At 41.4% G+C, this 27,576-nt stretch overlaps 1 protein-coding gene across 5 annotated transcripts in view; it reads right to left on the bottom strand.

The window, feature by feature from the left end:
• RAP1GDS1 (Rap1 GTPase-GDP dissociation stimulator 1) overlaps positions 1-20,461 on the bottom strand; it is a 95,713-nt gene extending 75,252 nt beyond the window's left edge. For 2 of the 5 annotated variants that reach the window (XM_084519386.1, XM_084519388.1), the window contains exon 1: positions 20,118-20,461. In XM_084519386.1, coding sequence (XP_084375512.1) covers positions 20,118-20,121 — 4 coding nt within the window. In that variant the 5' untranslated portion in view covers positions 20,122-20,461. The remainder of the gene's footprint in view (positions 1-20,117) is intronic. The other 3 variants (XM_084519390.1, XM_084519385.1, XM_084519387.1) reach the window with 3 other exon arrangements.
• Positions 20,462-27,576: the final 7,115 nt, after the last annotated feature.

The following is a 27,576-nucleotide window of genomic DNA, read 5'->3' as shown; positions in this document are numbered from 1 at the left end:
TGGCAGATGTAATTTAGGCAATCCACTTCTGCATTGTATTGAGTCAAAAGACAGGTAAAACAACGCTCAGTGCTCCATCAGACCCTCAGCTAGAAGATCACTGGTCTGGGATGTGAGAAGTACAAAGTGAGACAAAAAAAGCTATTTCAGGTATAAGTCTTGATTGAGTAACTTTCCTTCCTCACTCCTAGCCTTTAACACCTTTTAACTGAATCAAGCATAAACTCTTTAAATCAATGGGATTAATTTATATCTTCAATCTCTGTAGGATAAGGCAACGGATAAGGGCCTGATTCTGTCACTACTTACAGGTGAGGAACTTCATTCTTCCTAGAGTATTTTTGTTGTCCTCCACAAATGCATAAACAGTTGGAGATCCTAAAGTGCAACATGATATAAAAGGGAATAAGACTGTAAAAGTATAAACTATTTTTATTGTCATTTTCATTAATTTGTGACCAATTAAAAAAACATAGTTTTGGAAAGGATTTGGAGAAGATCTTCACCTTGACATTCTTTTCGACTCTTGGCCATATTAGACTTTATTAGTCTTCTAATTAGACTCTTAATTAGTCTTCTTCAGAGCTGTAAGATATATGGTTAGGATCCATAGAGCTAAAGAAAATAAAACAGGGCCAAGAAGTACAAATAGAGTGACTGATCTAGGAAAAGCTCTGAGGCTTTAAGAAAAGGCTATAAAATACGTTCTGACAGGGCATAATGATGGTTCTACATATTCCATAATTACTCACTTGGTGCTACATTTTTAAAGATACCTTGGCAACTTAAGATGAAGTTGTCACTGAAAATGAACAATTAATGTAACCTGCTTTGGTATTCCTGGTCTAAAATCTTTGATTTTTATCCATTAATAACTTTTCTTTGTTTTGTTACTGTATTTTTGCATGTGATTATGGGATATAAATTGTTGTACTTGCCTGCAAATGCACAGCATTCTAGAAGGAAGCCTGGACCCTGAGCGCTGCCCTAAATGGTTAAGTCCTTTAAAAACTCTTAAAATACATAGAGTTGTATTTCCTAGCCATTTTCCAAGCTTTGTTTTGCCTGATGGATTTTCAAGCAGCTGGCTTTAAATTCAAGGTAGATCAGAGCATTCCAGCCAAGCATTTCTCCCTGCTCCAGTTATTGATCTGAGTTTCTCCCTGGCAGTTGCTATCGTGGTATCCTGTGCTGATACAATTCCCTTTGCATGTTAGCTCTGTGAGAAACCTCTCTGATGCCTGAAGCAGAATCTAACACTAGACATTGAAAGACCCTGGGCTTGCACTTCAGCAAAACCTCAAGGAAGAGAGTAAGTATTTACCCTGACAAAATTATAAAGGCCTCATTATATTCTATTCTTTTACATTTTATACAGCCACATAAATATAATAGATATATATATATATCACTGGTAAAATAAAGCCTAAAACAAATAAAGAATGTCATAAATGAAATTAGTTTAACCGTTCCAAACTAAAAAGACAGTAAGACAATAATTTCCTTATGCAGCCACACTCCTGCAAATTTCACTTTCCGAAAACCAACTGATCTACTGCAGTTGTCCCTGTGCTATTTTTTTTTTTACTTCTTACTGAAACATGCAGAGTTCTCCCAGTTTTCTATCTCAGTAGAAGGCTGAGTTGCAGCCTCTGCATCTTGTCAGATTAAGGGACTTTACAAAGATGTCAAAAAAGGCACATATTCCTTAGATTTAAGTCCTAATGGTGGCTTATACTGCTCTCCAGAGAATGTTCTTCATTTGCTTTTCATTTGTTTCTACTTATTTTTTTCCCAAATTTACCAAAAAAATCACTATTTTTAATAACAAGCTATATGATAATTACAAACTATGTATGAAAGCTTTCAGCACTGAAAATACACTGCATTTGATGAATACAGGCAAACAAAATCATAATAGAAATGACCTTCAATCTGTTCTATTGTTCTGCTTTCTGGGAAGGTTTGTTAGAAAGAGATAGGTGACTAATAGGTGACTCTAAAAGCCTTTATTTACAACTTCTGTTTCATGTGGTGGTAACTGCTTATCTGCATGTATTTTCCTACCAAGTTACTCTTGGTAAAACATTTTTGTCCCAAGAAAGAAAGGGACACAAGAATAACCTTTCATCATGAAACCACCATTGTTAAACCCTGTGATTCAAAAATTTCCTTTAGCCACAGAAGGGTTGATAAATTGTGACAGCTTCCTCATGCCTGGGAGAAAAAGGATTTAAATATTTTCTAATGTCAGTGAAGGATACAAAGGAAAGCAAGTCCTGAAAAGCACTGGTTCTTGGCTGGTGAGATTGTCTGCTGCTGCAAGTCCTTCAAATTAGCAGTTTATCTAATGTTTACAATTCTTAGGTTTTGATATCATTCATCTGGAAGCTTTTAGGGGCAAAACGTACTCCAGAGTTTGTTTTTAAAGGTATCATGTATTGCCTTAAACCTGGTGCTACTGAGATCTGTAGACATCTGTGGTTAATCCCTCTAGTGATAAATATTTATCTATTAATAACGTTATTTGTTCTCACTTAGGAATGGATAGGAATGACAGCATCAGTAAAAACACTGCACTGATAGGATCAGCTCAGATGCTCTCCAGAGGAAAAGGATTCAACTGGGTTTTCATGTTGCTGCTGACACAAACCTGCAGTCTAATGAGAAGGCAAAATTTAAATGGTGCACAAAATGCTTAACATAGCCCCATTTAAAAGAAACATTTCCACAAAACCCACTAGTATTCTGCATGATTACTGTAGTTGTAAGTGATCATTAACCTTTGCACGACATTTAGGAGCTTTACTTAGTAAAAATTATACAACAGTGACAGAGCAGTAAACATGACACTATTGTATTGGAGGCAGCACATTACAGCATGTATGCACAGCTGGGTAAATCATCATCCAAATGTTATTGGCCTCAAGTATTACTTCAAACCATTCTGATGAATATTTGAATGAGTAAGAAGATGCAATATGTATCCACTGAAAATATGGTTTCAGAGCAAGACAATCTGACAGTGCAAATCAGGAAAATAAAATCTGAAAGGAATCGCTATTTTATGTCTTAAATCTCACGGCTCTCAATTAGGCTATTCATTTCCCAGTCTGCGATCAGCTGTGGTCAGACAACAGCCCAAAAATAAGTGAAACGCTCCAAAAACACATGTATTTATAGGAAGCTGAATAAGAAAAGGCCACTGAGTTTTTCCCCAGATAAATATATTCTTAAAAGACAAAAGATGCTACTTCAAAATGCCACTTTGTTAAATTGCAAGTCATTTGTTTCCCCCACAAGCAAGACCTCAGTGTATTGCAGAGAAGTGGAGGAATGCTTTGCTCTCACTGCTTGATAACCATCCCTCAGACCATGCAGAGAGTCACACTGACAGCACCTGAAGGGAGCGTGCGATCTGCAGGCCTTGGGAAGGAAGGGCCGAGCCTGAAGGAGATGGAAAGGACAGACAAGTCCTTGGGATATGTTTCACAAGGGATGCAAAGCTCTTTTTGCAAAGTTATCAACGTTAGCACCTCCAAATCAAGAACATCCAGTATACCTCCAAAGACATTGATTCTTCTGATGACCAAGCAGATCTTGACTGACCCTTAAACCACAGTCCCAACAAAACAAAAATCAGTTTTATGCACAGACATGGCTCTAGGAAGCGAACCTCCAATGGTCCCATTCATCTGTCACCAAATTCTGGAGAAATTTAACTTTTGTTCCCTTTGGAGTTGCACGTGTGTTTGGCTTCAGCCCAAACCCACAGCTCTCAGGCAGCTCAGTAACCGAATCCATGCATCAGCCTGATGGGGATCTCCGAGGGACTGAGTCCTCTTGGCCTTTCCTAAAAAGTGCCCGGGCACACGGGCAGCACAGGAAGCCTTGGGGAAAGCACTCGTGGTCAACAGAAAGCTGATGGCAAAAAAATGGAAGCACCTTTTACGCATTGGCTGAAACACTAAAATAAACTGTCTTCAATCCTCTGCCTGAAGTGATTTAAACACAACTTCCCAGAAGCATACCAAGATCCTGTTTCTTTCATGGTTGAGCTTCAAGTTCAGAAGGAAAGGACTGAACTACTCTTCCCTGTGTAAATGTGTAAACCAAAAGACTACCAAGGTTGGCAGCCCATCCCAAGATCCCAAGGAAGGTGAATCCTCCATTCACATTTGAAAAGGAGGAGTAACAAAGGCTCAGGCTTTCATAGAAAGGGTGCAGGCACCTACCTATCAGAAATAATTCCGTGCCCTTGGCTTAAGGAGGAAATTGTGCTGAACAGAAATAGCATGCATGTTAATTATGGGTGGCTTCCCGCTGAGCTTGGTAGTTGATCCTGCTCTGAACTCCGCAGGCACTGCTTAGAGAGGCAAAGCACCTGCCTCAGATCTCTGAATGCCACAAAGGGAACTGACACCTAAAATCCAGAGGATATGCGTAGTGCAGTCCATCCCTAACCACAAGCCTACAGAAAAACTACTGCAGTGTTTCCAAATATCCCTCTTATTTATTTTATGCCACTTTCAAAGACTGCCTCAGAGCGCCGCACCCCTGCTAGATGCAGCTGTGCTGTTGGATTGGCCTTAACCACCCAACACCGACCGAGCTACTGATCGACTGCCAACCCTTCTGCCACTAGGGCTGAGAGATGCTGTGCTACTTCAGAAGGCAGAGATGCAGAGAACAGAAGTCAAAACCCAGCAAGACTGAGAGGCAGAGGTGATTTCCTGACCAGCTCCTGCGTGTCACTGGGATTGGTGCAGTCTTTAGCATAACTCAGTGCACTGAGGAGTTATTTATGGACTGCTCCGCAGTCAAGAGACACTTAAGAACCTTTGCAAGTCAGTCAATTGTCTGAAAACCTCCAACAATGTGCCCTAGCCCCTCCTCCCGTAGGCATCTTGCAGCAAGATTAAGGAACAGCACAGACTTCTCTCCAGCATATGCTTACAGTGCTTGTGCTGAGGAAATTCCTCTTGGTCAGCACATATAACCCCCACAGATGCCAGCCACTGCTGGAACAGAGAGACCACAGCTGACGGAAGTATCTCTCCTATTAAGATTTCCAGTTACGTTTCTCTGATTTTTCTTTTGGTTAACTATTATTGTTCCTTTGAAAGTAGAAAAAAAAAAAAAAAAAAAAAAAAAAAAAAAAAAAGAAAGTGGAGAGAATAAGAGTAGTTCAGAAGTCATCACATTATGGGAGGAAAGCTTAGACCCAAATCATGGAGTAAATGTGTGGATTATACACATGCCAAAAGCTGCTGCTGTCATTTTAACTACTGTTCACATGCTGAGGTCTTAATGAAATGAGAGGAAAAGGCCAGGATGTGTCTGTATCGGCAGGCATAAATCAGCGCAGCTTTGTTGCTCGCTGTATTCCATTTACTTCCAGAAGCTGCATATAATAATAATAAAAAAATTAAGCATTATCAGTTTTAATATCCTTCCTCTCTATTTTATTAACACTCAAAAGCCTCATATAGAAAGTTATTGAGGTAATATTAATTAATACAGCCAGCAGTTGATCCTTACAGCAATATTTATCAGGAAAATTGCTAATCTTTCAGCTATAAGCACAAGATAAAGTGACTCTTCTTTCTCCTTCCTCCTTTCACACTTAAATATGCACTTAGGCACAATGAGCAGTAGTTTGGTAGTTGCTGGTAATTTTAAATCCCCCCTAAATGTTGCAGACAACATGGCATGCACAGCTCCTTCTATGTATCATTTGGCCTTCTCAGACCAAGCACTCCCCTATTCTTTGTCAGCACTTTCCAGCTGTAATCTCAGCTTGACTGCTCCAAGCAGAAGATTACATGAAGGCCCAGAAAGAGCGGAATAACAAACTCTACCAGCACCACAAAATCCACACTGTCCTAGGGAAAGCACATCTGTGCACTGCCACCCTTTTATACTGAAGCTCGTCTTGCCTGTGAGTAAAATGCACCACGATAATCCCTTGAAACAGTGCAGTTACGTCCCATTACAGATGGATTAGATGCCACTGCCAAAAGGAATTATTCTCTCAAACAGCTGAGCAGAAGCTCTGATTGTCCTATGTTCAAGTCTACACTATCAGGGCTGTAGAGGAATAAAAACAGTGGTAGATGCTAACAGACCCAACAGTTTCCCAAGAATTGCTCCTGCGAGTCAGTCTTCTCTACACTTCTCCTCAGAAATTCCTCCTGGAATTTCATTTAGACTACAGCTGAGAATTCATATTTCATCATCAGCGTAACTCTGCAGAATTAAGTCTATTGGGTGTCTACAAACTAAGGTTTGCCATCCTCTACTCACTTGAATTAAATGATTACCAATAATACAAGTTTGCGTGCAACTGCAGATGCTAGTCTAACAAACTCCCAGACATTTGTTCAAGTATGCAATCATTTTTTAGTTATCCTAGAGCCACAGATATGAAGTGTTTATCATTGCTTTACTTAGTATCAAGAAATCAAATGCGAGTTTGCACAGCTCTATACGGATTGGTCAAACTGCAGATTTCGCATGTGGATTTTTTGTTTGAAACCAGTATAGTGTGAAGGTAGATACGCATTTGAACAGCTGTAGTATTTTGCAGATGATGCTAAATTTGGGCGATCAGCTGGCACATCACATAGCACTCCACAGCCCCCTTCAGAAACTTGGGGACTGGATGAGGAGAAGTCTCCTGAAGTTCATCAAGGGTAAGCACCAAGTTCTGCAGCTAAGGCAGAACAACCCCAAGCATCAGTACAGGCAGGGATCTGACAGGCTGAGGAACAGCCCAGCTGAAAATACCCAGGGAGTTACAGTGGAAGCCAAGAAAAACATGAGTCAGTCACTAGCACACTGTTAATGAAAAAATAAAATAAGTAAAATAAATAAATATATGTATATATTGGCTATTTTAGGAGTGTGGCCAGCAGACCAAGGTTCTGCTTGATGCCTGGTGAAGATCTCCATGTCCCAGAGCTCCTTCTCTGGATCTGGGTGTCCCAGGTCAACAGTGATACTGAGAAACTGGAGAAAGTCTAGGACAGGGCTCCCAAAAAGAGCCTGTGCCCAGAGGACATGACCTGGACTTCCTCGGTATGGCAAAGAGGAGGTTAAGGGGCTACTGAATAGTGCAGCTACCTAAAGAGAAGTTACAAAGACCACAGAGGCCTCAAGATGCACCTAGACAAAGACGCAGTTGACCTGTTTCTAGTGCTGGCAACTGTACTGCTTCAAAATCCTTCCAGATGACAGCTCTTGTTTCCTCCTATGAGTTCGTGAATCTATTCAAATTGCAGCTCAAACACCTTCACTGTTTCTACTACAGGCTTCCAAGTATACTGTAACAGTGCTTCCAAGTAGGACATCCTTATTATAGGTTAAGTCTGTCTTGCTGTGTGACAGAAATGTACTGCTCGGTCTCGTTAAAAATCAGCAGAGCACAGCTTGGAAAAATCCTGATCTGACTATTCCTGCTGCCTGAACTCTTAGGTAACAGATCTTTTTTTTCCCCTCCTTTCCAAACAGATACACAACTTTTAGTTCTACAATTCTGGGCTCGAGATGGAAAATCCTCCATCGTGGATAAGAGAGGACTCCTGTGTATGTATAAAATTGTTTCATTTCTCTTACTAACATATTGTTGATTTTATTCTGAGATTCTTATCTTGCTTTACTCAGCAGTATGTGTATTTTTTTTTTTTTACTGTGAACAGAGTTCCTGCAAATCAGACAGACAGTAGGACTGTAAAATACCATGGAAGTTAGGTCTTACTACTCAGACAAAGAAACTTATTATCTAGGAGGCAAAATGATCTTGATTTGGTAAATCCTTCATTTTATTCCAGAAGGATCTGAGTGTACCATTGATGAACAGAGAAAGTGGACTCCTTTTCACTGTAGTCTTCAGTTGTGAAAGCAAACAAAAAGAGCTGGAATTAGGCTTGCTTATTGTAGCAAGATTTAAATACTTGGCAAAGATTATGATTTCTAGATCTTAAGAGAAAAAAATGAAAATGTGATTTCTGATTTTTTTTAAAAATGACAAAATTTGTGAGATGACAGCATGCATGACACAAATGGAACATGATTACCACAGATGGAATTTTGTAAACTATTTTCTAGTCAAACTACAAAAATACATTAACTCTATTAAAACAAGCTGATAGAAACTTTGCAGCCTATTAATACTTAGGAGGTGATATGTAGATAATGAAATAAATATCAAAATGACCAGAAACCTTATGTTTTGAGGTAATTAAGGAGCTGCAGACTGCACACAGGCCTTCAAGCCTGAAAATGCTGCTTTTATTCTACTTGTCTTTCTGACAACTTTTGTACCTTGATACATCTCGTAATGGTGCACCACCACATTAGATAACCATGTTTTGGGAGCAAATGTTTTCAGAAATAGTGAATCAACATCTCTTTTGCACACCCCGCCTTTCATTTGCTAGGCTACTTGTTTACTTTCACATTTCAGAGTTTACGGTAGAAAACAATTACCCAGGTTTCACTTATTTCCTGTTTCCTTGTCTGAGTCAATAGCAGCCTTCCGCCGTCCATTCACTTGTAAATCTGCATGAGAATAGCAGTAGAGAGGAAGAAATCCTTTTTTACAATCTACTCTTTTGCCTGTTTTCACTTTTTTTAAAGAAATGGATTGGATGGAAGGTGCTAAATTTGAATTTGGTTTTACTTCCCTGCTTCACTTTTCCTTTAATTGAACGCAGTATTGTCTTTAATCTCTCATTTAAAAGGCTATTTTGATGAATTAATGTTTATAAATCCCTCTGAAGAGGACTTTTTCAATGATAGAGCTCAATACTGTTATCTTTTCAGTCACCGTTGGTCACCTGTGACTAGCACATCTACCTTTTCTCTCTAATGCATGAAAAGTCAGATTTCCTCAGACCAGAGTCTGACACCATGATACACCGGAGTGGCTGTAGTCTTTGGAGAATACAACCTCTAATTCCCTGGTGTCGCAAATTCTCCAGCACGCTGAACATCTGCAGCTTTTTTTGGCTTCTACAGTTGTGAGTCATTGCAGCCCTCAAAACCGTATGCAGATCTTAAAACCAGTAACTCTACTAAACCAGGATGAGTATTTAAAAACAAGACTTCTTCAAGTCATCTCAGATATGAAGGCACCATGGGCATCATTTTATTACCTATCATTTTATTGCTCATTATCCTATGGTCATTTATGCCCGGGCAGAACATAAAAGCTACAATTTGGGCCCAATTACCATCTTCAATCAAATTTGCAGTCACTTTATGCATAATGCAGGGCAATGGGGAACTGAGGCCATAATCTGACTACACAGAGGCTTCAGCAGCAAAGCTGGTTTCAACAGATTACCTTTTCTAAATGCTCTGCAACCAGGTCAGCTGAAGCACTGCAATCCAGCATCATTTAAATCAACACGCACTTCAAGCTGTCATTTGATGGAGTTTGCTGTATCACAGTTAAAGATGTCATGTCTCAGCACTGAAAAAAAAACCAACAACTTTTCTTCCATTGAATTAATGCCTTTTTATAAACTCCGTGTTGAGCCTGCAGACCTTTCACGTCAGAGCAAGCAGACTTTCTTGTCTGATGGTTTTACATTACCCTTGGATTGTATTAGATGAAGCAGCAGAAACGTCTCTAATGAAAAGATTCAGATGATATGCTGACTTCTGGGGACAAATTAGTTCCACAAGCACAGAGTGGAATAACACTGTGCTCATGTAAACAAGCAGAATTTGGATTCTAAATTTGCACTTGCACCCTTAAGGTGTTAGAAATGAACACTGAAGTCCAACACATGCCCTGTGATCAAAGCCTAAGTACAGAACGCTTTGCTGTTATAGAAATAAAACAATCACAGCAGCCAGCAAAAACCTATCCTGAATGTTCTCTGCAAGTCTAACTTGACTTGAGTGTTAAAATGAAAATTGCTGCTATATTTTCACTCCGAATTGTTGACCAAAACCAGAAGAGGCCTACTTTGACAGCATGGCTGCTTTTGCAAGAAGAACGTGAGTCTGGGGAGAAGATAAGAAGGGAAATACCAGGAGTTTGCAACAATTCCTGAACTTTCAATTCTGATATCTACTCTTTGATATCGAAAAGCTACATCTCCGCACCCTCAAATATAGTCTAAACTTAATGTGCATCAGGCTTCTCAGCATATTTCGGACTGTAAGAAACATATTTCCAGTAATGGAAAAAATATTAATAGACTGATCTATTTATTTTAAAGGCATAAAAAGGGTCAAAAAGAAGAGCCAGTTTTTCAAGCAACCTGCCAAGTATTGTCATTTTGTAAAATGTGCCTATTAATCAGCTTTCAGAAAAAGTCAGCAAGTTCTTTATGTACAGCCAAAAATTCTGTTTTGTTGATGACCATTTATTTCTGATTTTAGAAAAGCAAGCAGTTTAAATAGTTGCTGAAGTATGCTGGCTTCTGACTGACACCTTGTTTGTTGTGAGCCCTGAGTACTGTGAACTGTTCAGAATTTGAAGGGCTAAGCATGCTAAAAGTAATCCAGCAGCCCACATCTGGTGCTTTTTATCAGAAAACCTACACAATATCAATTTATTAAAAAAAAAAAAGAAAAGAAAAGAAAAAGAAAAAAAAAGGTAAAACAGTCCACCCCTTGCTAACATAAACTGCTGTATTATCTAGGGCATTTTTCCCTCCAGCCATCTGTTTTGAACTAGGTACATGTACAGAACTTGAATTTTATGTTCACAAGAGAACTCTTCCAGAGACTGTATGAGAAGACTTAAATTCTACCTTGTTCTCCACAGCCAAAAAAAGAAACTGTGATGCCTTCACCCTCCTCATAAAAGGAGAAGTTACAGCCTTCATAAAGATAAACAAGTACTTCAGATCATTTCTGGGATGATGATGCATTCTGAAGAAGTGCATTGAATTGGTTCCTGTTTCCCTCCACCATTCTTGCCCTTGGAGCAGTAAGTGTTCACACACTAATATGTGTCATTAGAAGTATAACGTGTAGCAGCCTTGCAGAGAGGGACTCCTAACATTTTCTGGGAATATCAGAAAGCATCAAAAGGCATTATCTGATGGCTGCAAAATGAATTTCTGAAACAGACTTCAGAAACCATATTTTTTCTTTTTCCCCATGCTGCTACAAGACAGAACTGTGTGGATATTAATAGCTTATGACACTATGCTTACTATTGCTTTTACAGGATGATGTTCTAATAATATGATCTCCATGTTAAATTGGTTTCTTCTTTGAAATAACATATTACTATAAACCATAGCATTCCATCAATTTTTAAGAAAAAATTGAGTTCAACAGATCATTTTCATCAACATAGAATATGGCTTTCTTCGTTTGACAAGTTCCTTCACATGCTATATGCTGGTACAGTCTATCAATATCACCATCTATCAATAAAAGACATTATAACAGTGCTTCCGATAGTCAAAATCAGCCCAGTCTCTAGCATTTCCATTCCCTCAACTGCATAGATTGGAAAGCCAGTGTTTCTAAGTATTGAAAGGATGGGGAGATCCATGCCGTTTTGCAGTTTCACCCAAACTACGCAGCTTAAGCCCTACTATTGCTGAGTCGGAAAAGCAGGATCCCAGTGACTTCAGTGGTACTCGGTGTGGGCTTTGTGTGGGTACAAGAATGCCGTATAAATAGCGTTTACATGAGTAAGGCCCAATTCTGGATGGTTTCTTTCCTGCGAGATACATTCTTTCACATAGTCTTGCTTACGGTACATCAGGCACAACTAAAACATGATTTTAAACTGGTTTTAACTATCTGATAGTTAATTAAAGGAAAACGCTTTTGAAACTTAGAAAGTGGAATACCAGTTTTTCAATTCCTTCTCTAACAAAGACAGCAGAAAGGGCAGAGGATGGAAGAAGCTGACAGATAATTAATAAAGACAGAACCAGAAGAGGAGAGAGAGTGGGAGACGGGAGGAAAGATGGAAAAGAACAGACAGCTGGAGGAGGTAGAGAGGAGGAAGATGTTACAGAAAACTGGGCAATGAAATAGGGAGCTGGGCAAAGAACTCTGAAGGAATAGGATGGCTGTGGAAGAGAGTGGGAAGGATTCTTAGGGAAAGCAGAAAAGACTTGAAGAAAATAAGGACACTGTAGCATTGGATAGAGAAGTATGTTTTTTGCCTGGGAAGTACACAGTGTATTTTGGGCACTGCTGCACGTAAATTTATTGATCAGTGTGTCTGATTCAACTGAAGCACTACCCTACTATACACGGGTGATAAAATTTTTATTGTGGAGGTTTAAAAAAATAAAAAAAAAAACACAACAAAACTGAACCTGCTTGGTTCCTGTCAGCCATCTCTTATATGTACATTCTGTACCTTTCCCTCAATCTCCATCATTTCCCCTAATTCTATATGGCAGGAGCAGCAGGTCTGTATAACCCCCCTGAACTCTGAAGACATCCACAACCAAAGGGCACTGCTCAACAGGCTTGGCACGATGAGAGCAAATGTGTTTGTATAAAGCCTATTAAATGTACTTCTGAATGAATTTAATCACACCAGACATTTTTACAAGGAATGTGTTCACAGGCCAATGTTCTGCTGTTTTTTTTTGTTTGTTTGTTTGTTTTTTTGGTAGAACTACATCCTGATCCTAAAACCAGGTCAATGCATAAGCATGGAAGGCACAGGAGGGGAAGGAGGAAAAATGATGGCTACTAGTTACTTCAGGGGGAGGCAGCAGCAAGCGTGAAATGCCTCGAAACTTCATTGCTGCTGCCACTCTTCTCGATGGTCGTATTCACTCCCTGCGTTTCCTCTTCAATTGCTCGGTGAAGTTCAGAAGGGGTGTGCTTGGGAAAACAGTCAGAGGTGGTGCATGCTATTACCATACACACCCGGCTCAAAGACTGACTTCAGTCAGCTCCTCCAGAGGCCCAGGAGGGGTAAGTTAAACATTCTGTGGACAGGGAAGATTTGGATAAGAAAGATGTGTACAATCCTGCTTTGGTTTTAAAGCCCTTTTCTCTTCCCATTCTTTATTCCTGCTGTCAAGATAAAACAGCATTTTGATTTACGGAAATCGTTCCAAAGCCTTCATGTAGCACAAGCAGCTATTTGGCAGTACTGAACTCAGTTATGCCTGCAGGGCACTGGGCGCTGCAAATTGAGAGCATCTTGGGTTTCTCAGCAGAGAAGGAATATGGGAATGAACCTAGCAAGGGTAGAGAAGGGAACGCGAGTGCTACAGTGCAACAGTCACATGTACTCGTAAGGGCTCTTTTAAGGCTAGAAATGCTAAAATAGTCCCAATAATGTCACGGGATTATCATGTCATGAACTGCTACAGCATCAAAGACAGGAAATGTTTCTAAACACGCTCTCGAGAGGAGTTCCTAGCTGCCAGACAGCAGGCCGTGCTCAGCACCATGTCCATCTCCCCAGCCAAACGCTTCACTTAACCTGGAAACCACAAAGCCTTGAAGGTGTCCGGATTTTGTCTTTTTACATTTAAGTTGAATTGTTAAGCCACCAGTTTTCAGCTTCCATCCACGAAATGCTATCACAGAATTAATCCGGACGGTGCAATGCCATTTTAGTTTCCAGTCTGGATACAATTAAGGAAAAAAAGGGGTAGAACAGAGTTTGTAAAGTGCAAGGTGTGTGAGAGTTGTCTTTAAACTGCAGACCTCTTTACTGCACTTAAGACAGCATGTGAGAATGATTAATGTTATATTTGGGGTTATTTTTGGACTGGTGTATTCTAGAGATAAAGACATCACTGAAAAGTGAAGAATTCAGTAAGGAGAGGGCTTTTTAACTGGTTGTGTGTCCTGACGCTCCCATGTTAGCGTATCAGAAAGGCCATTAAAAATGCAGAGGTGGCTGACAGCAGACAAGCAGGTTCCAGGCTACCAGGAGATACCAAGCTGTCACCTTCCCAGGCCTCCCAAAGGCCTGATTCCCACAGGATTAGTGGCAAGTCTTCCCAAATTCTGGTCAATCCTCGTCACATCATACATCCTATTCTGTTTAGCTGATCTCCTCCCTCAATCTCAGTCTTCTCCAGTCTCCATCCCTCTCTTCGATTGCTTCCATGTTCCTCTCTGTCCAGCCTTAGTCCCAAGTAGATTTGCAAGAGCAGAGGTGCTAAGCCTGAAAGAAAGGCTGCTTATTCACCAAGTGAATCTAAGCACCTGCTTAGCTGGACTTAATCAGAGGCCAACATGGCTTGCCAAATCTGAGTCAACTGGTAGGAAACATCAACAAAAAAATTAAAATAAGAATTAGTTTGTTTTTTTGATTTGTATATTTCTTCAAAATAATTGTGCCTGTCAGGCTGGCAAATATAAGTGGCAGAAACCAACTGCTGAATGTCAACAATTGTGGTTTATCTTCCATGAATCTCACCAAGCCATCGCTAACACAAAGAAGAGTTCAGTGATTTAACAAAAGCTCAGAATTGACCTCTCCCTCGGATGTTCCTGTAATACATGATTAGGAAGCCATAAGCTTGTTAAGAGATGTGAAGTGTGAGAAAACTGGGACTAAGTATTGAAATGGATAATGTGAAATATTTCCTTTGCAAAGCATGATTATTATTTTTTTTTAATTTTCCCTGATTTTTAAATATGTAAATGTAATTTTTGTAAGAGGTTTTTGTTTAACGTGGAGATAGAAAGCATGAAATGCTTTCATTTTAGGCTGCAAATTTTAACACAACTTTATACAGACATCCACGTTTTCTCAATTTATACATATTTTATATTCCAGTTACTACAGACACACACACACACACATTTATTCCCTGCCACTTCTTATCAGAATTTGCAAAGATGTATTGGAAACTGCTTGGAGCCTGGGACATTTCTAAGAGCCGTCCTTACGTGAGTACTTCAGGTATGCTGTATTCATGTGCAGGTATCAAAGCACCCTGCACTTAACTCCATCCTCTATCTGGAGAGAAGTGAATAGCAGTTATCTGGTTTATAGACTTGACGAATTCTTCTGGATATCTGCCGAGTTCGTAATCTTCTTGAGCCACAGCTTAAGAGCGTATGAGATCACCAGGGTCTCTGCACAACTTCAAAGCTCCCTAAACTAGAGCTGCGCGACTCGGGCTGAACACACGTCGCCAGGCTGGGTGCACGGCTTTGAAGCTCCTCGAACCAAAGCCATTTGTTTCGGAGAGTTTACAAACTCGATTAGGCATATCTGGAGCACATGGAAATTCTAAAATACATCAGCTATTTTTTTGGACTAAATGCAAGTTTCATGCTCAGAAGTCTGTGGTTTTTAACCATCATTTTATTCTACCAAAACCAATTCCATCTGGTTGCTATTATATTAAAATATGTAAACAGAAACAAGTTTCTAGACCATATTTAACAAGAAGAGGTCCTGGGAGACTGTAAGTAGCAGCTTCCACTGCGAGGACAAAATGCCTTACTAGGAAAAGCTCCTTGTCTAATTAATATCCAAACTGTCATTAAAACATTTCTCCAGTAGCTGAAGAATACACGTAAACATTGTTAAGACTCAACTTTCAGAAGTTTATATGTAGCTCCTAAGCAATTTTAATCTGGAAACAAGTTACAGTCTTAAATGTAACACCTCCAACAGTATAAAGACAGAGGGGATACTTCTTTTCCTCAACATGCAGACCCAGGTGGCCTAACCAAGAGTGGAAAGTGGGTTCTCTCTTATCTCAGTAGCGGGGTCACCCTTAATGTTCCCAACACGTGAACTGCATCCTACAACAGACTTAAGAAGAGATCATTCCCAGCCTCACTGACAGATGCCACAGATGGAACTTAGCTTTCTCTCCTGTCAAATGGTGACATTATTTTCCCCTTTATTGAACAACTGTTAGCTTATGTTAATCTCATATTTATTTTTTTTTACATATTCATAAATAATGAAGTCCTCAGAATTTCCAGAAATAGATCAGCTTTACTTGAGGAAGGCTGAGAATTATAATGAGTCTTCTCAAGGACTGTCAGCTGCAGCCAGAATGAACTACAAAAGAAAAGAGGGTAAGAATTCTCTGATTTTATTTAGATCACTTATACCCTGGCTATTTTCTCAGCTTGGGAGATTGATGGTGGTGGGGAGAACACAAAGATGGGTAGTAGAGTTCCCAATTTCTTTTTGCTATTTCTGTTCTCTATTGTTCCATTCATTCATTCCTTATCCTTGTCTTTCCTCTGCTTCTAGTATTTCTCACCCTCCACACGTTTCCCTTAAGGGACTTTTGTTCTTTTCTATTCTTGTCTCTTGTCTTGGTAGCTCTCTCATTTCCATTATCACTGCTTTGTTTCCTTCAGGTTTCATCTGTTCTCTTTTTTTTTTTTTTTTTGCCCTTTCTCTTCCCACTTTTATTTTGACTCTACAGAAAGCCAGATGTTCCTTACAGACTTCTGAAGCAACCTCTGATATTCTGTTCTTAGGAAACATACTTTTGAATGAAGCCCTTAACCTGAAGCTGAAGACAAAGTTGGTTGGTTTCTGTCTTATATAATAATGAAAGACCACAAATATTGGCCAAGAAACAGGAACAGTATTCATTAAGGAAGGGTAGTCAGAACTAACCTAACCTCTCTGGCATCGAGGAACATTACTGAAACAGAAGAGAGTCTAAAATCAGTTTCCTCTTGGCTTTGTGTTTTCAAGTCAAGTCTTTTGCTAAAATCAGTCTTGCTTTTGGGAAATGGTAATACATTTTATATTGGCTTAAATTGGTGTATTCTTGCTGCGTAGAACTAATATGCTGGTGTTGTAAGAAATCTCATTGTTTTGGCAAAAACTTTGGAAGACTTTAAAATGATCTTTTTGTGCAATTAATACACTACTTTTCCGAGCAATCTGTTAAGCTGACTTGCACCTCTTGTAAAAGAAGTACCAAAAGAGCTCTCAAGATGGAAGATTTTCATTCTTTTCACGTCTGAAGCTACTGATACTTTTTTTTTTTTTAAAAAACAGAAAGCATGCAGGCTTATCCCCATCTTCCTGCATACTACTATGCCTGAATCTTCATGCCTTTCTGCCTCCTTTACTTAATGAATCAATGTCCTGAAGACAGGATGGCCTGTTATATCCTGATCAGCAGTTCACTTTGGAGTTCATGGCCACCAGGCTGACCCCAAAGCTTAATACATAGCCGCATGTGGTAAACCTGTATGGAAACTGGGAGAGAAAATTGAGTATTTTGGGAGGAGAAGGGTAATATAAACCTTTGTTCTGACAACAACATAGCTAAATAGGCAGTACTTAAACAAGTCCATCTACATTATAGCCTGTGTATCCCCTGTATCTTGCCGTGATGGTATTACTGCTAGGTATTGTAAAGAGAGTCTAAGAAACTCCTCGGTCTCTTTGTGTAACTGGCAGGTCGCTTCCACAGTTTGTTGCCCAACTGGGTATCAAGCCTCATCAGAACAGAGGCTGCCTTCCATTTCCTGCTAACAAAAACAGTGCTTTGAAAATGCAAGAACATTGTTCATGAGCTTTCACTACTGCAGACCATAACATCTACATTTTAAGCAAACTGATACACGCTCTAAAAATGATCTTGTGATTTGTATTTGTATTCTGTATACAAACTCTCATGGTGTTTCTCCATCTTTTGGGGCCAATGGATTACTGTTGAATTGTCAGCACGTAATCATATTCCTGATTTTATGTTACTGATTTGTGTTTGTGGAGTAACTGCAGCCTGCTTACAATAACCTCCATGAGCCACTGCCCTAAAACAGTAAAATTACCCTTGCTACAGTATGTTTGCAAAAGAGTATACAAAGTTGTGTTTTTCAAGACTGAAAACAAAACAAAACAAGAAAATTGACTAGGAAAGGGACTATTCATTGGGAAACTGTAGCATTACATCAGTAACTGAAAAGTAACAACCTATAATTGTCCTTATAAAAATAGAAGTAAATTACTGGTGGCGCACATCATCTCAAGTACTCAAAGTGCTGTACTGCCAGGAGTACTTCAAGCAACTTGACGCACAAAGCCAAAAGATGAATATTGTTTAAACTGTACTTATACATGACTTACAAAAAAAAAACAAAAAAACAACAACAACATAAATACAAGCAACAAAAGTAACAATTTGGGGAAGAACTGATATTAATGAAAGGAAGCCACTGTCCTCTTGGAGGAAAGAGCTACCACAAGAAACTCCAGAGGAATCGACACATGGAGCTAAAGTGGCAGCAGAAAGATTTCTACACAATAAAGGTAATGCAGATCCATGTATACACAATAAATATTTTTAATGGCAGAAATCTTTTGACTGGAATTGAAATATACTTACTCACTCTATACTTACTTTATATCATTAGTATACAAATCAGCTAATACCATACCTGCCTTTCTAAGCACAGAATAAAACATATGTTTAACTGTAAGACACTACTGCACCCTCTGCTGCAAATGCTTGTTTGTTGAGCATGATTTATGGAATGATGTACGAGCTATAGGAAGAACAAACTGAACACCGCAAATACTCTGCCTTGATTTAATTCTAGAAATCTTCAGCTGCTATGCAATGAAACAAATACTGTACAAGGAAAAAGGGAAGCTACTGCATTGATTGTGATCTTAAACATAGACCTTCAACAGGGGAAGTCATTATTAGTTGCTAGTCAAGGTGAAACCAATTTCAGCCTTTGCCATGCACTCCTTGGAGCAACAAGAGCTGCTGCAGAGGCTGTCGGAGTTTGCCTTGATTTTAAGGACAATGTTGTCAGGCCCTGATATGTGAAGAAGTAGGGGGAAAAAAAAGGTTCCTCGATATTTTCACAAGTAATCTCTCTGGTCAGTTATGGACAGGTGATGACAGATACTCCAAGAAAATTATTTCAGTCTTCCTGAAAAACATTACAATTACTCTTACTTATACAGCAAGCTGCAGCAGATCCTCAAGCCGTTTACAAACTTGCTTGCAACTGAAATGTAGTCTCATCTAAAAAGGGGAGCTGCACTAGTTCTGCATCAGCTTTTCTGAACAGGTTTTAGCTGATGTCCTGAAGTTTTTATTTTTGGAAGCTGAAACAGGATTAGTTACATCTATACTTTGCCCAGAATGATGGGCTTAGTAGCTGTACTTTGTGAACACAGACAGGATACATATTGAAACTGAATCCTGGTGCCTTGCCTTTTCAACCTGCATGAAAATAAAGACAACTTTGCTATGTTGTTGTACCTTATTCTGAGGAAACCCAGTAGCTGTTCTCTACGCCTGACCCTGACAGCTTCCATTTTGAGCAGCTCCCCACAAGTTCTCCACTCCTGCACAGGAGGCGAGCGACTATTTACCCCCACTTCACCACCAGCAACCACCGAGGCCCTGCCACTGCTTCCTTCCATGGAAACTTCTAGCTACGAGGGACAGGCGCGTGTGAGCAGCAAAAAGAGAAACCAACCCAGCTACCAAAGGGCCACAGGAAGTGCCGCTGTCAACCCCCTGAGCCCAATTTGGGGGCTGCCACCCCCTCGCCCTGCTAGTGAAGTGGTGCCCTCAGGACCACCACAAGCAGGATCTGCGACCCGCAGCCCACTCGGCAGGGTGGCCAGGCCCTTGGGGGGACACCAAGGGGGTCTCTCCTTAGCCCCCCGTGGCTCCTACGCTGCGGCCAGGCTGCTGGTGACTCTCGCTGCTGGCGGAGGAGCCGTGGTGCGTGGAAGGGGAGCAAGGTGGGCAAGGGAGGAGAAATTCAGCGAGCTCCTTGTGGAGGCAACAACCAGGCGCAACACGGGCTTCAGGGAAGCGGCGCACGGCGTGAAAGTACAATATTAAAGAGAAAGAGGCAGAGGGAACATGGCTGCACCGGGAGGCACGAGCAATGCTCTTCCCCAAGCAGGGGAGGGTGGGGGGGACACAGAGACTCCGATGCCTCCCGCAGACCCCGCGTGGGGCTCATATCATCACCTCCTGCCCGCGTTATCCCACCTGCCCCCCAGCCCCCCGGGGCTGCCTTACATAACCCCGAGCCTTTTCCCGGTGGGGCTGGGGGGCTCGGGGGCGGCGGCAGCCGGGGAAAACTTTGCACCGCAGGGGCCGGAGCCCGGCGGGGAAGTTGCACCAAAGTCGCCCCGAGCGGCCGCTGGGGGCGGAGGGGCGGCAGCGGGGGCTTACCCATGGCGGCGGCGGCGGCAGCCTTCCTCCTCCTCCTCCTCCTCCTCCACCTCCTCCTCCTCCTCTTCCTCCTCCTCGCAGTGCTCCGGGTGCTGGGGCAGCCGTGTGCGCGGAGCCTGCGTGCGGCGCTGCTATGAGTCAGGGCAGCACATCCGGGCAAGGCCGCCTAGGGAGGGAGACACCCCGCCCGCTCAGCCCTACCCGGAGGCACCCTGCCGCCGACACCGACACCGGGGAGGGGAAGGGAAGGGAAAGGAAGGGAAGGGGAGGCGCGGGGGAGGCGCTGCGGGGCCAGCGGCAGCGCCCCCGGCAGCCGCGCTCCGGGGAGGGAGGGAGCTGAGGGCGGTGCCGGGGGTGGGTGGGCATGGGGATGGGAGGGGGGGGGGATGCGGTTGTGGCCGCCCCTCGGCTCCTTTGTTAGCGGCATGGAGGATCGGGGGCTGCCGACAAGCTGTGAGGGGGCTGCGGCTGCCTCCCCGGCTGTAGGAGCCGCCCCGAGCCCTCCCCGCCGAGGGGGCTGCGGGAGGAAGCGGGGCCGTGGTGTGTTATGGTGTGTTATGGTGTGTTATGGTGTGTTATGGTGTGTTATGGTGTGTTATGGTGTGTTATGGTGCGTTGTGGTGTGTGCCCCTCTGCTGGAGCCCTGGAGGAGACCCTGGGCACAAGGGAGGGCTGAGATGGGTGGCAGAGCATCTCTGAGGTGGGCTCAGTGCAGACCCTCTGGAGGAAGGAAAGCAGCGGGCAGGTTCCAGTTCCTGAAGGCACCTTAGGAGTTTTGCAGCCGCAGCTATAAGGCTTCTGCCCAAGGTGGTTGGTTTGTGTGTGGAAGGTTTTTTTTTCTACAGAGCAAATGAATCACTGCGTTCCCCCTTCCTTTCTGCCCTGGGAGACTCAATCTTTGTAACAGGAGCAAGTGGGGACGCTTTGCGTTTACAGTCCTCTCGTTATATCTCTTCCACTGGGAACCTTTTTGTTAATGGTAAAATTAACCGAATAGGCCTTGTAACGTTTTCACTTTCTGCAGATCTTTCCATATTTATGTACTCACAGCTTTACCGGAGTAAATACTAAAGTCCAGTTGAACAGCATGGGAGCAAAGACAATGACAGGAGGTCTTGCTTGCTGTGTGGAAATGGAGAGCAGACACAAGAAAGATGAGCGAGGCAAAAAGAAGTTGCAAATGAGTCAAGCCCTGCAGTGGCTTCACAAGTGACACCAGCAGTCAGCAGCTTCCAGGGGTTTCCTCTCTGGAAGAGGTCCAAGCAGTTTTTATGCCTAAAAAAGGGCAGTGTGACATGACAGGCAGAGTAATTCATCAGTCCTACTGGGGAGCACAGACAAAACATGTTGAGGTTTGTCCATTTACTTTGGTGTAGCCTTGTGATTCACCACATCTTTCCTTTGGACTCCAGAGGAATTTTGCTGCTGACTTCAGTGGGGTTAACCACAGTCCCACTATGTAGATCTTGACCCTGAAAATCTGTAATTTTGTCATCAGCTGATGTTGAAAATGAGTATGTTTTTACAATGCTTACATAAATAAAACAGTTTTCATTGCCTTGAGATTGCAAAAAATTCATTCAAAACAGAATACATATATTTTTATTTGTAGGGTTTGCATAATTCAATCTCTAACAAAATACAGGAATTCCTAGACGAGTCTAAGTCCTGCATTTTTTCTGCCTTCATCTGTTTTCAAATCTAGCCTGATATTTATCTTTCTCCTATATTTTTACCTAATTACTTCTTTCTGTTTGCAAAAACTTTTCCTATGGCATTATAACTGTGTCCTAAATGTTTCTTTTGCTTGTCATGAGAAAAAAGCATCGAAATTCTCATTGATCCATCTATGAGGGATCATAGAGGAGAGTTTTCCACGTATTGTTCCATGTTATCCCCTACTTGGATACCTGGGATACATCAGCACATTCTGTAAAATTCATGAGTTTCACAAATGTACTTGCAAATCTTAATTAAAATATCCTTGCAAGACCAAGATAGGTAAGAGTATGACCTACTCCAAGAAAGGGTGTGGAGTATAGTGACTTTCAAAGGGTTCTACTTTTGAAAAAAATTGCTATAAAGAGGCCTGGCACTGCAAAACTTATTTGTTTACAACTGTTTTAGCAGATCCCCCCAAAAAATGTACTAAGCTAGGGAGACTTTTTGGTCTCTGGACTGAGCTTTAGTTCTAGTGGAGAAAGAAAACTCTGAAGGAATTGAGGACTTGCTTTTTGTCAATCTCTCAGTTAGCTACAAGCTTATAACACGAGGAAGGGACTGTAAAAAATATCCATATCAAAACTTGCCTTGCAGTTGAATGCAAGTTCTGTATGCATGTACATACACAAAGGAGAATGTAGTTGTACATTGCAGAAGGGAGAAGAGTCTTTAGGAAAGGAATTTCCATCTCCAAGAGCATACACAGGAAAGCTTTAGGCCATCAGGCTTTTAAGGTGCCATAGCTATAAAAGACAATATGCAAAATCAGTGCACTGTATTTCTAAAAAGGAATTAGCAACTGTAAAGTACGATGCAGTGATGCCTGTGAGAATGTCTCATTAAAAACAATGAAATGATGATATCCTTCGTGTATTCATCAAGGAAAAAAAATTAATTAAAAAACAAGTTTTTGAGGAAAACTGGGAAATAGAAGCAATGTATTAAGTTGCCAGTGAGGTTTGCAATAGAAATGAGGAAGAAAGCTGTACAAGCATGTTCTGTGGATTTCAGGGGATGTTTAATTTCAGCCAAGAGAATGAAAGGGAAAAGAACATCCTTTGGAACAGCTGATGAGAACACCGCTTGTTTCTGCAGTTGTAATGCAGCTGTGAAAACTGAGTTGTAGACTGCGGAAATTATGAAGTTGTTACCTAACTATGTCTGTGCACTCCTAGATACTGACTAAATCTGACATTCTGCAAGAAAATGGAAAATTGGGTCAAAGTGACTTTCCAATGCTTACTACTTCACAAATTTTCTTCTCCATATCTTGCATCAGTTTCAAATTCGCAGCACATCTCCTCACCCCTGACACAGCAACTCCTTGAAAATATTCTCGCATACATTATCTAATTTAATTTGGCACAAAGGTGCATGTAAGAAATATATTTTAATTGACTCTGTACTAATGTTAGAAACCTACCTGATCAACAAGAGGATGTTGGGATGCTCAAATACATAGGAAAATATGATATGGTTGGTATTACTGTAATTTAGTGGAATTGGGATCATCTGACAGGAATAGACTTTCATAAACTGTTCCCTAAGAAAAGAAGGGCAAAGAAAGCAGAAGTGTGGGTAGTGCTTTGCCCCTGCTTGATATTAGGGCACAGGCAACCAACCCTGTGAGTCCTGGCACTGTGAGAAATTCAAGTTCTTGTAAAACTAGAGGTGGAGATGTTGCAGGGCTGTCTGTGAACATGCATGCAAAAAACCAGGACAAGCTACTTCTTGAGGTCTTCCTGAAATATGCGAATAGGAAGACAACAAAATGTGATCAGGGAAAGAGTGTTCCCAGGGGTGGCTTGATGTTTGCTAGACATTTGCTGTCCCTGAGAGCAAGCTGCCTCACATTTTCCATGGGATAAGAACAGTTATTAATACAGAAGCTAACACCTGACCTTGTCCTACGATAACACATTTATGTTCCCATGTCCGGTGTACAAGTATTCATGATAAAGTCTTTCTGTTAAGTGCTGGAAGTTGAAATTAGAAAACTCCAACCTTGGCATAAGGTGCAATTTTCTAGCTGTGAGTGCAATTTAAATACCAGAATGACTGACCTGGGAAAGTGTAATGTAATTTGTTTGTTTGTTTCTTTGTTGCACCCCAGCTTAGCTATCATTCAAAAAGCAAAGCTTTAGCTTCATTCTGTGTGTGTTGTTCATGAGCGTGCATGCGTTGTTCAACAAGCTCAGATATTTCAGAAATTCTTCCTGAAAAGAAAGTCCCAGAAGATGTGGGACTTTCTGAATGGCGCACGTCTCCCTCTTTCTTCCTGGGTTCTGGGAGAGTAAAAAGGCCAGTTAGTGGTTGGTATGTTCATAACACATAAAGACCGTAGCTATAGAATCACCCTATGTTTCAAAACTGCAGATTTCCTACACAGGAAAGAATCTCTTCATTCTTCCCATCACATATAACCAGGCTGTTGTGTTATTTTTGTTAACTTCCTACTTTTTATATTTTATGACTCTCCTGAAGCCCTCAACAAGAGACAGGAAATCAACTGGAGGGAAAACTTGCCCCAGGATAGTTTTGTGTGTCTAAAGTCATCTTGAATGACCTAGTCACAAGATCTGGGCTTGGGAAAGACTTTGCTTCCAGGTTAGATTGGTAGGGGCCTTGGGTATATTCATCTTTCCCTTTGCTAGATGGGATGCTCTCTGTAAATCTCACCCAAACTGTGTCCAGCCATGCAGCCAAGCTGAGTATGTATATTGGGTTTGTGTGGCAAGGGCTTGGTAGCTGGGGGGCTGCAGGGGTGACCTCTGTGAGAAGTGCCCCGTGTCAGATAAGGGCACGTTCCAGCACTGGCTCCAAAGGGACTCACCACTGGTCAGAGCTGAGCCTGTGAGCAATGCTGGTTGGGCCTCTGTGAGAGCAGATTCAAAAAAGGGAAAATCTCCTGTGCAACAGCAGCTGGGAGAGAGGAGTGAGAAAATGCAGAGAGAACCAGCCCTACAGCCCCCAAGGTCAGGGCAGGAGGTGCTCCAGGCAGGCAGCAGCAGTTCCCCTGAAGCCTGTGGAGAGGCCCCTGGTGGAGCAGGCTGTCCCCCAGCAGCCCATGGGTCCCACATGGAGCAGATCTCCACGCTGCAGCCTGTGGAGGAGCCCCCGGTGGAGCAGGCCCCGGGCCGGAGCTGCAGCCCATGGAGAGGAGCCCACGCAGGAACAGGGGTCTGGGGGGAGCTGCCGCCCAGCCGTGGGGGACTCGTGCTGGAGCAGTTTGCTCCTGGGGGATGGACGGATGGACCCCGTAGGACAGAGCTGTGTGGGAGCAGTGCTTGAAGAGCTGCTGCCTGTGGAAAGCCCACACAGGATCAGTTCAGGAAGGACGGCATCCTGTGGGAGGGTCCCCACATGGAGCAGGGGCAGAGGGGGACCATGAGGGAGTGGTGGAGATGAAGCGTCATGGACTGACTGCAGCCTCCATTCCCCGTTCCTCTGCACTGCTCAGGGTGAGGAGGTGGAAGAGGGTGGATGGGGAGAAGGTGGTTTTAGTCTGCTCTTAGTTTCTCATTGCCCTAATCTGTTAACAACAGGCAATGCATTACATTAATCTCCCTATACTGAGTCTGTTTTGCCCATGGTGGTAATTGGTGAATGATCTTCCTGTCCTTATCTCAACCCATGAGATTTTTTTTCGTAGTACTTTCCCCACTGTCCTGAGGAGAAGCTGTGTGGTGTTTAGCTACCTGTGTGAAACCCCATGGCATGGTAACTTGGTGGTTCCCATTCCTTGGAGGTGTTACACAGCTGAATTTGACTAAATCCCTTCAGCATTCAGGAGAGTAAAGTCAGACTGATCTGTGGAGCGTCTAGGGTAAATTTAGTGGCCTGTGACACACAGGTGATCTTGTGGCCTCTTCTGGTGTTACGTTGAGAGGGATAGCAGAAGAAATTATAAAAAGATGGACCAGCTTTCTGCCTGATATCCCTTAAACTGGAGAGAGCAGAAGCTCAACTCTCTTCAGCCAATTTAAATGCCATAAAATGAAAGACATTAAAATATTCACCACAGAGATTCTGTCCATGGAGATCTCTATCTGTTCTGTAAGCATATTATATATATAAGCATATAAATTAGACATTGCTCTTTATTTTTAATTGTCTATCTTCATTGTATCTTCTATTATGCAAATCGTATGGTTTTTGACTTACCCCAGTGAAGTGCACACATCCATAGCAGAATTTGCTACAGGGTTTTTTATTTGATTGTTATGAAGCATTTTATAGGTACATGTTATAATTTGTCACTACGCAAATGTTACTCCTCCAGTGGGACAATTACCTTCTATTAATTTCTGTGCTTTTATCAATCTATCTACTTTGGTTCAAATAAAAATAAGACACATAAGCAACTTCTAATTTGTAACAACAGATTCTGACTGGATAATACTAACAGAGATTGTTTGAATTCTACCTAAGCAATAATAATTATGAGAGTCGAGCTGTAACTAAGTAAAGCCACTGTGATCAGTTGTTAGAGGGGTGCATAGAACAATACACTGCAATACAATGAAAATGATTTTTTAGGGAATTCTAACAAAAATTACCTGATTTAAAATTCTACCTTTAATATTTCCTTGATGTTACAGGCAAATGTCTTTGTGCTGCAATTGTCCGATTGTCTTTGCATGAGGACAACGTTCCAGCAACTGATGGGTAAGAATTGGTCTATTGTTCATTATATATATTCAGGCAAAATAACAGAGAAAAAAAAATACACTTTGCTGTACCACAGACTATATTTCTCAGTGCTAGGTTCAATTCTACTGAGCTTCAAGTGTCAGTAAACTCTCAGAATTCAAATAGGTATTAGAGAACTGTGTAGAGCAGCCTTTTTCTTTCCTTTTTTTTCTTTTTTTCTTTTTTCTTTTTTTTTTTTCCCCTTCTATCTTTCTGTATCCTTTCAGCCTTGCAATCCAGCAAGCTTGGTCTCTCTGAGTACTCTTCAACTCTTTCTTTGTTTTGACCCCATTTGCTTCATCACTGTTAGGACATAATTTTGCCATACTCAGGTAACTGAACTCATTCTGACTGAAAGTAACTGAGTAATATATTATGCAGATGATTGTCTTCAGAGGAATCTGCAGCTCCTAGGGCAGTGTCTTGCCACATTATTGTCCACAACATGTTAGTATTACACAAAGATGGGGAAGGGAGCTGCCTGGAATGTGTCCTTTTAAAGCCTGTCTTCATTTCAAGCAGATGAAATTTGAATTCTGTGGTTTATTTAATTTTTGGTTCTTCAGAGCAGGAACTCAGGCTGTATCTTTAGGTAGCAGAAATTCTTTAATGTATGCATTCATAATTCCTTAACTTTAAAATTGGCTATGGGCTTCACTGGATTTCAGAAATAGAAGTTTCACTAAATTAAAACAAATCTATATCTTCACTTATTTGTGTATGTGTATGTATAGAGAGAGACATACACATATTAAATATATTTAAACATACGTGCCTACATGCATATATATTTCTGGAGTATCCTAAAAATACAAATTAAGAATGGAATGAGATGAGTCTTTCTGTATTTGCAGGTCTGAAATAATGACTCTAAATATCAGAAACAGAATCTTAGACTTTAGTTTTCAGTATTATAGAATTTGGCATTTTCCCAAGTATGTTGAAGTCCTCCTGTTCCTGTTGAATGGACCATTTTGCTGCAGCTATATACCTATATCTGTGTGTGTATACATATATTCACTCTTATTTTCCTCTCGAGCTGTTG

This window comes from Aythya ferina (genome assembly GCF_964211825.1).
Source record: "Aythya ferina genome assembly, chromosome: 4".
Lineage (NCBI taxonomy): Eukaryota > Metazoa > Chordata > Aves > Anseriformes > Anatidae > Aythya > Aythya ferina.
The sequence above is the reverse complement of the archived record's forward strand: the minus strand, read 5'-3'. Positions and strand labels throughout refer to the sequence as shown.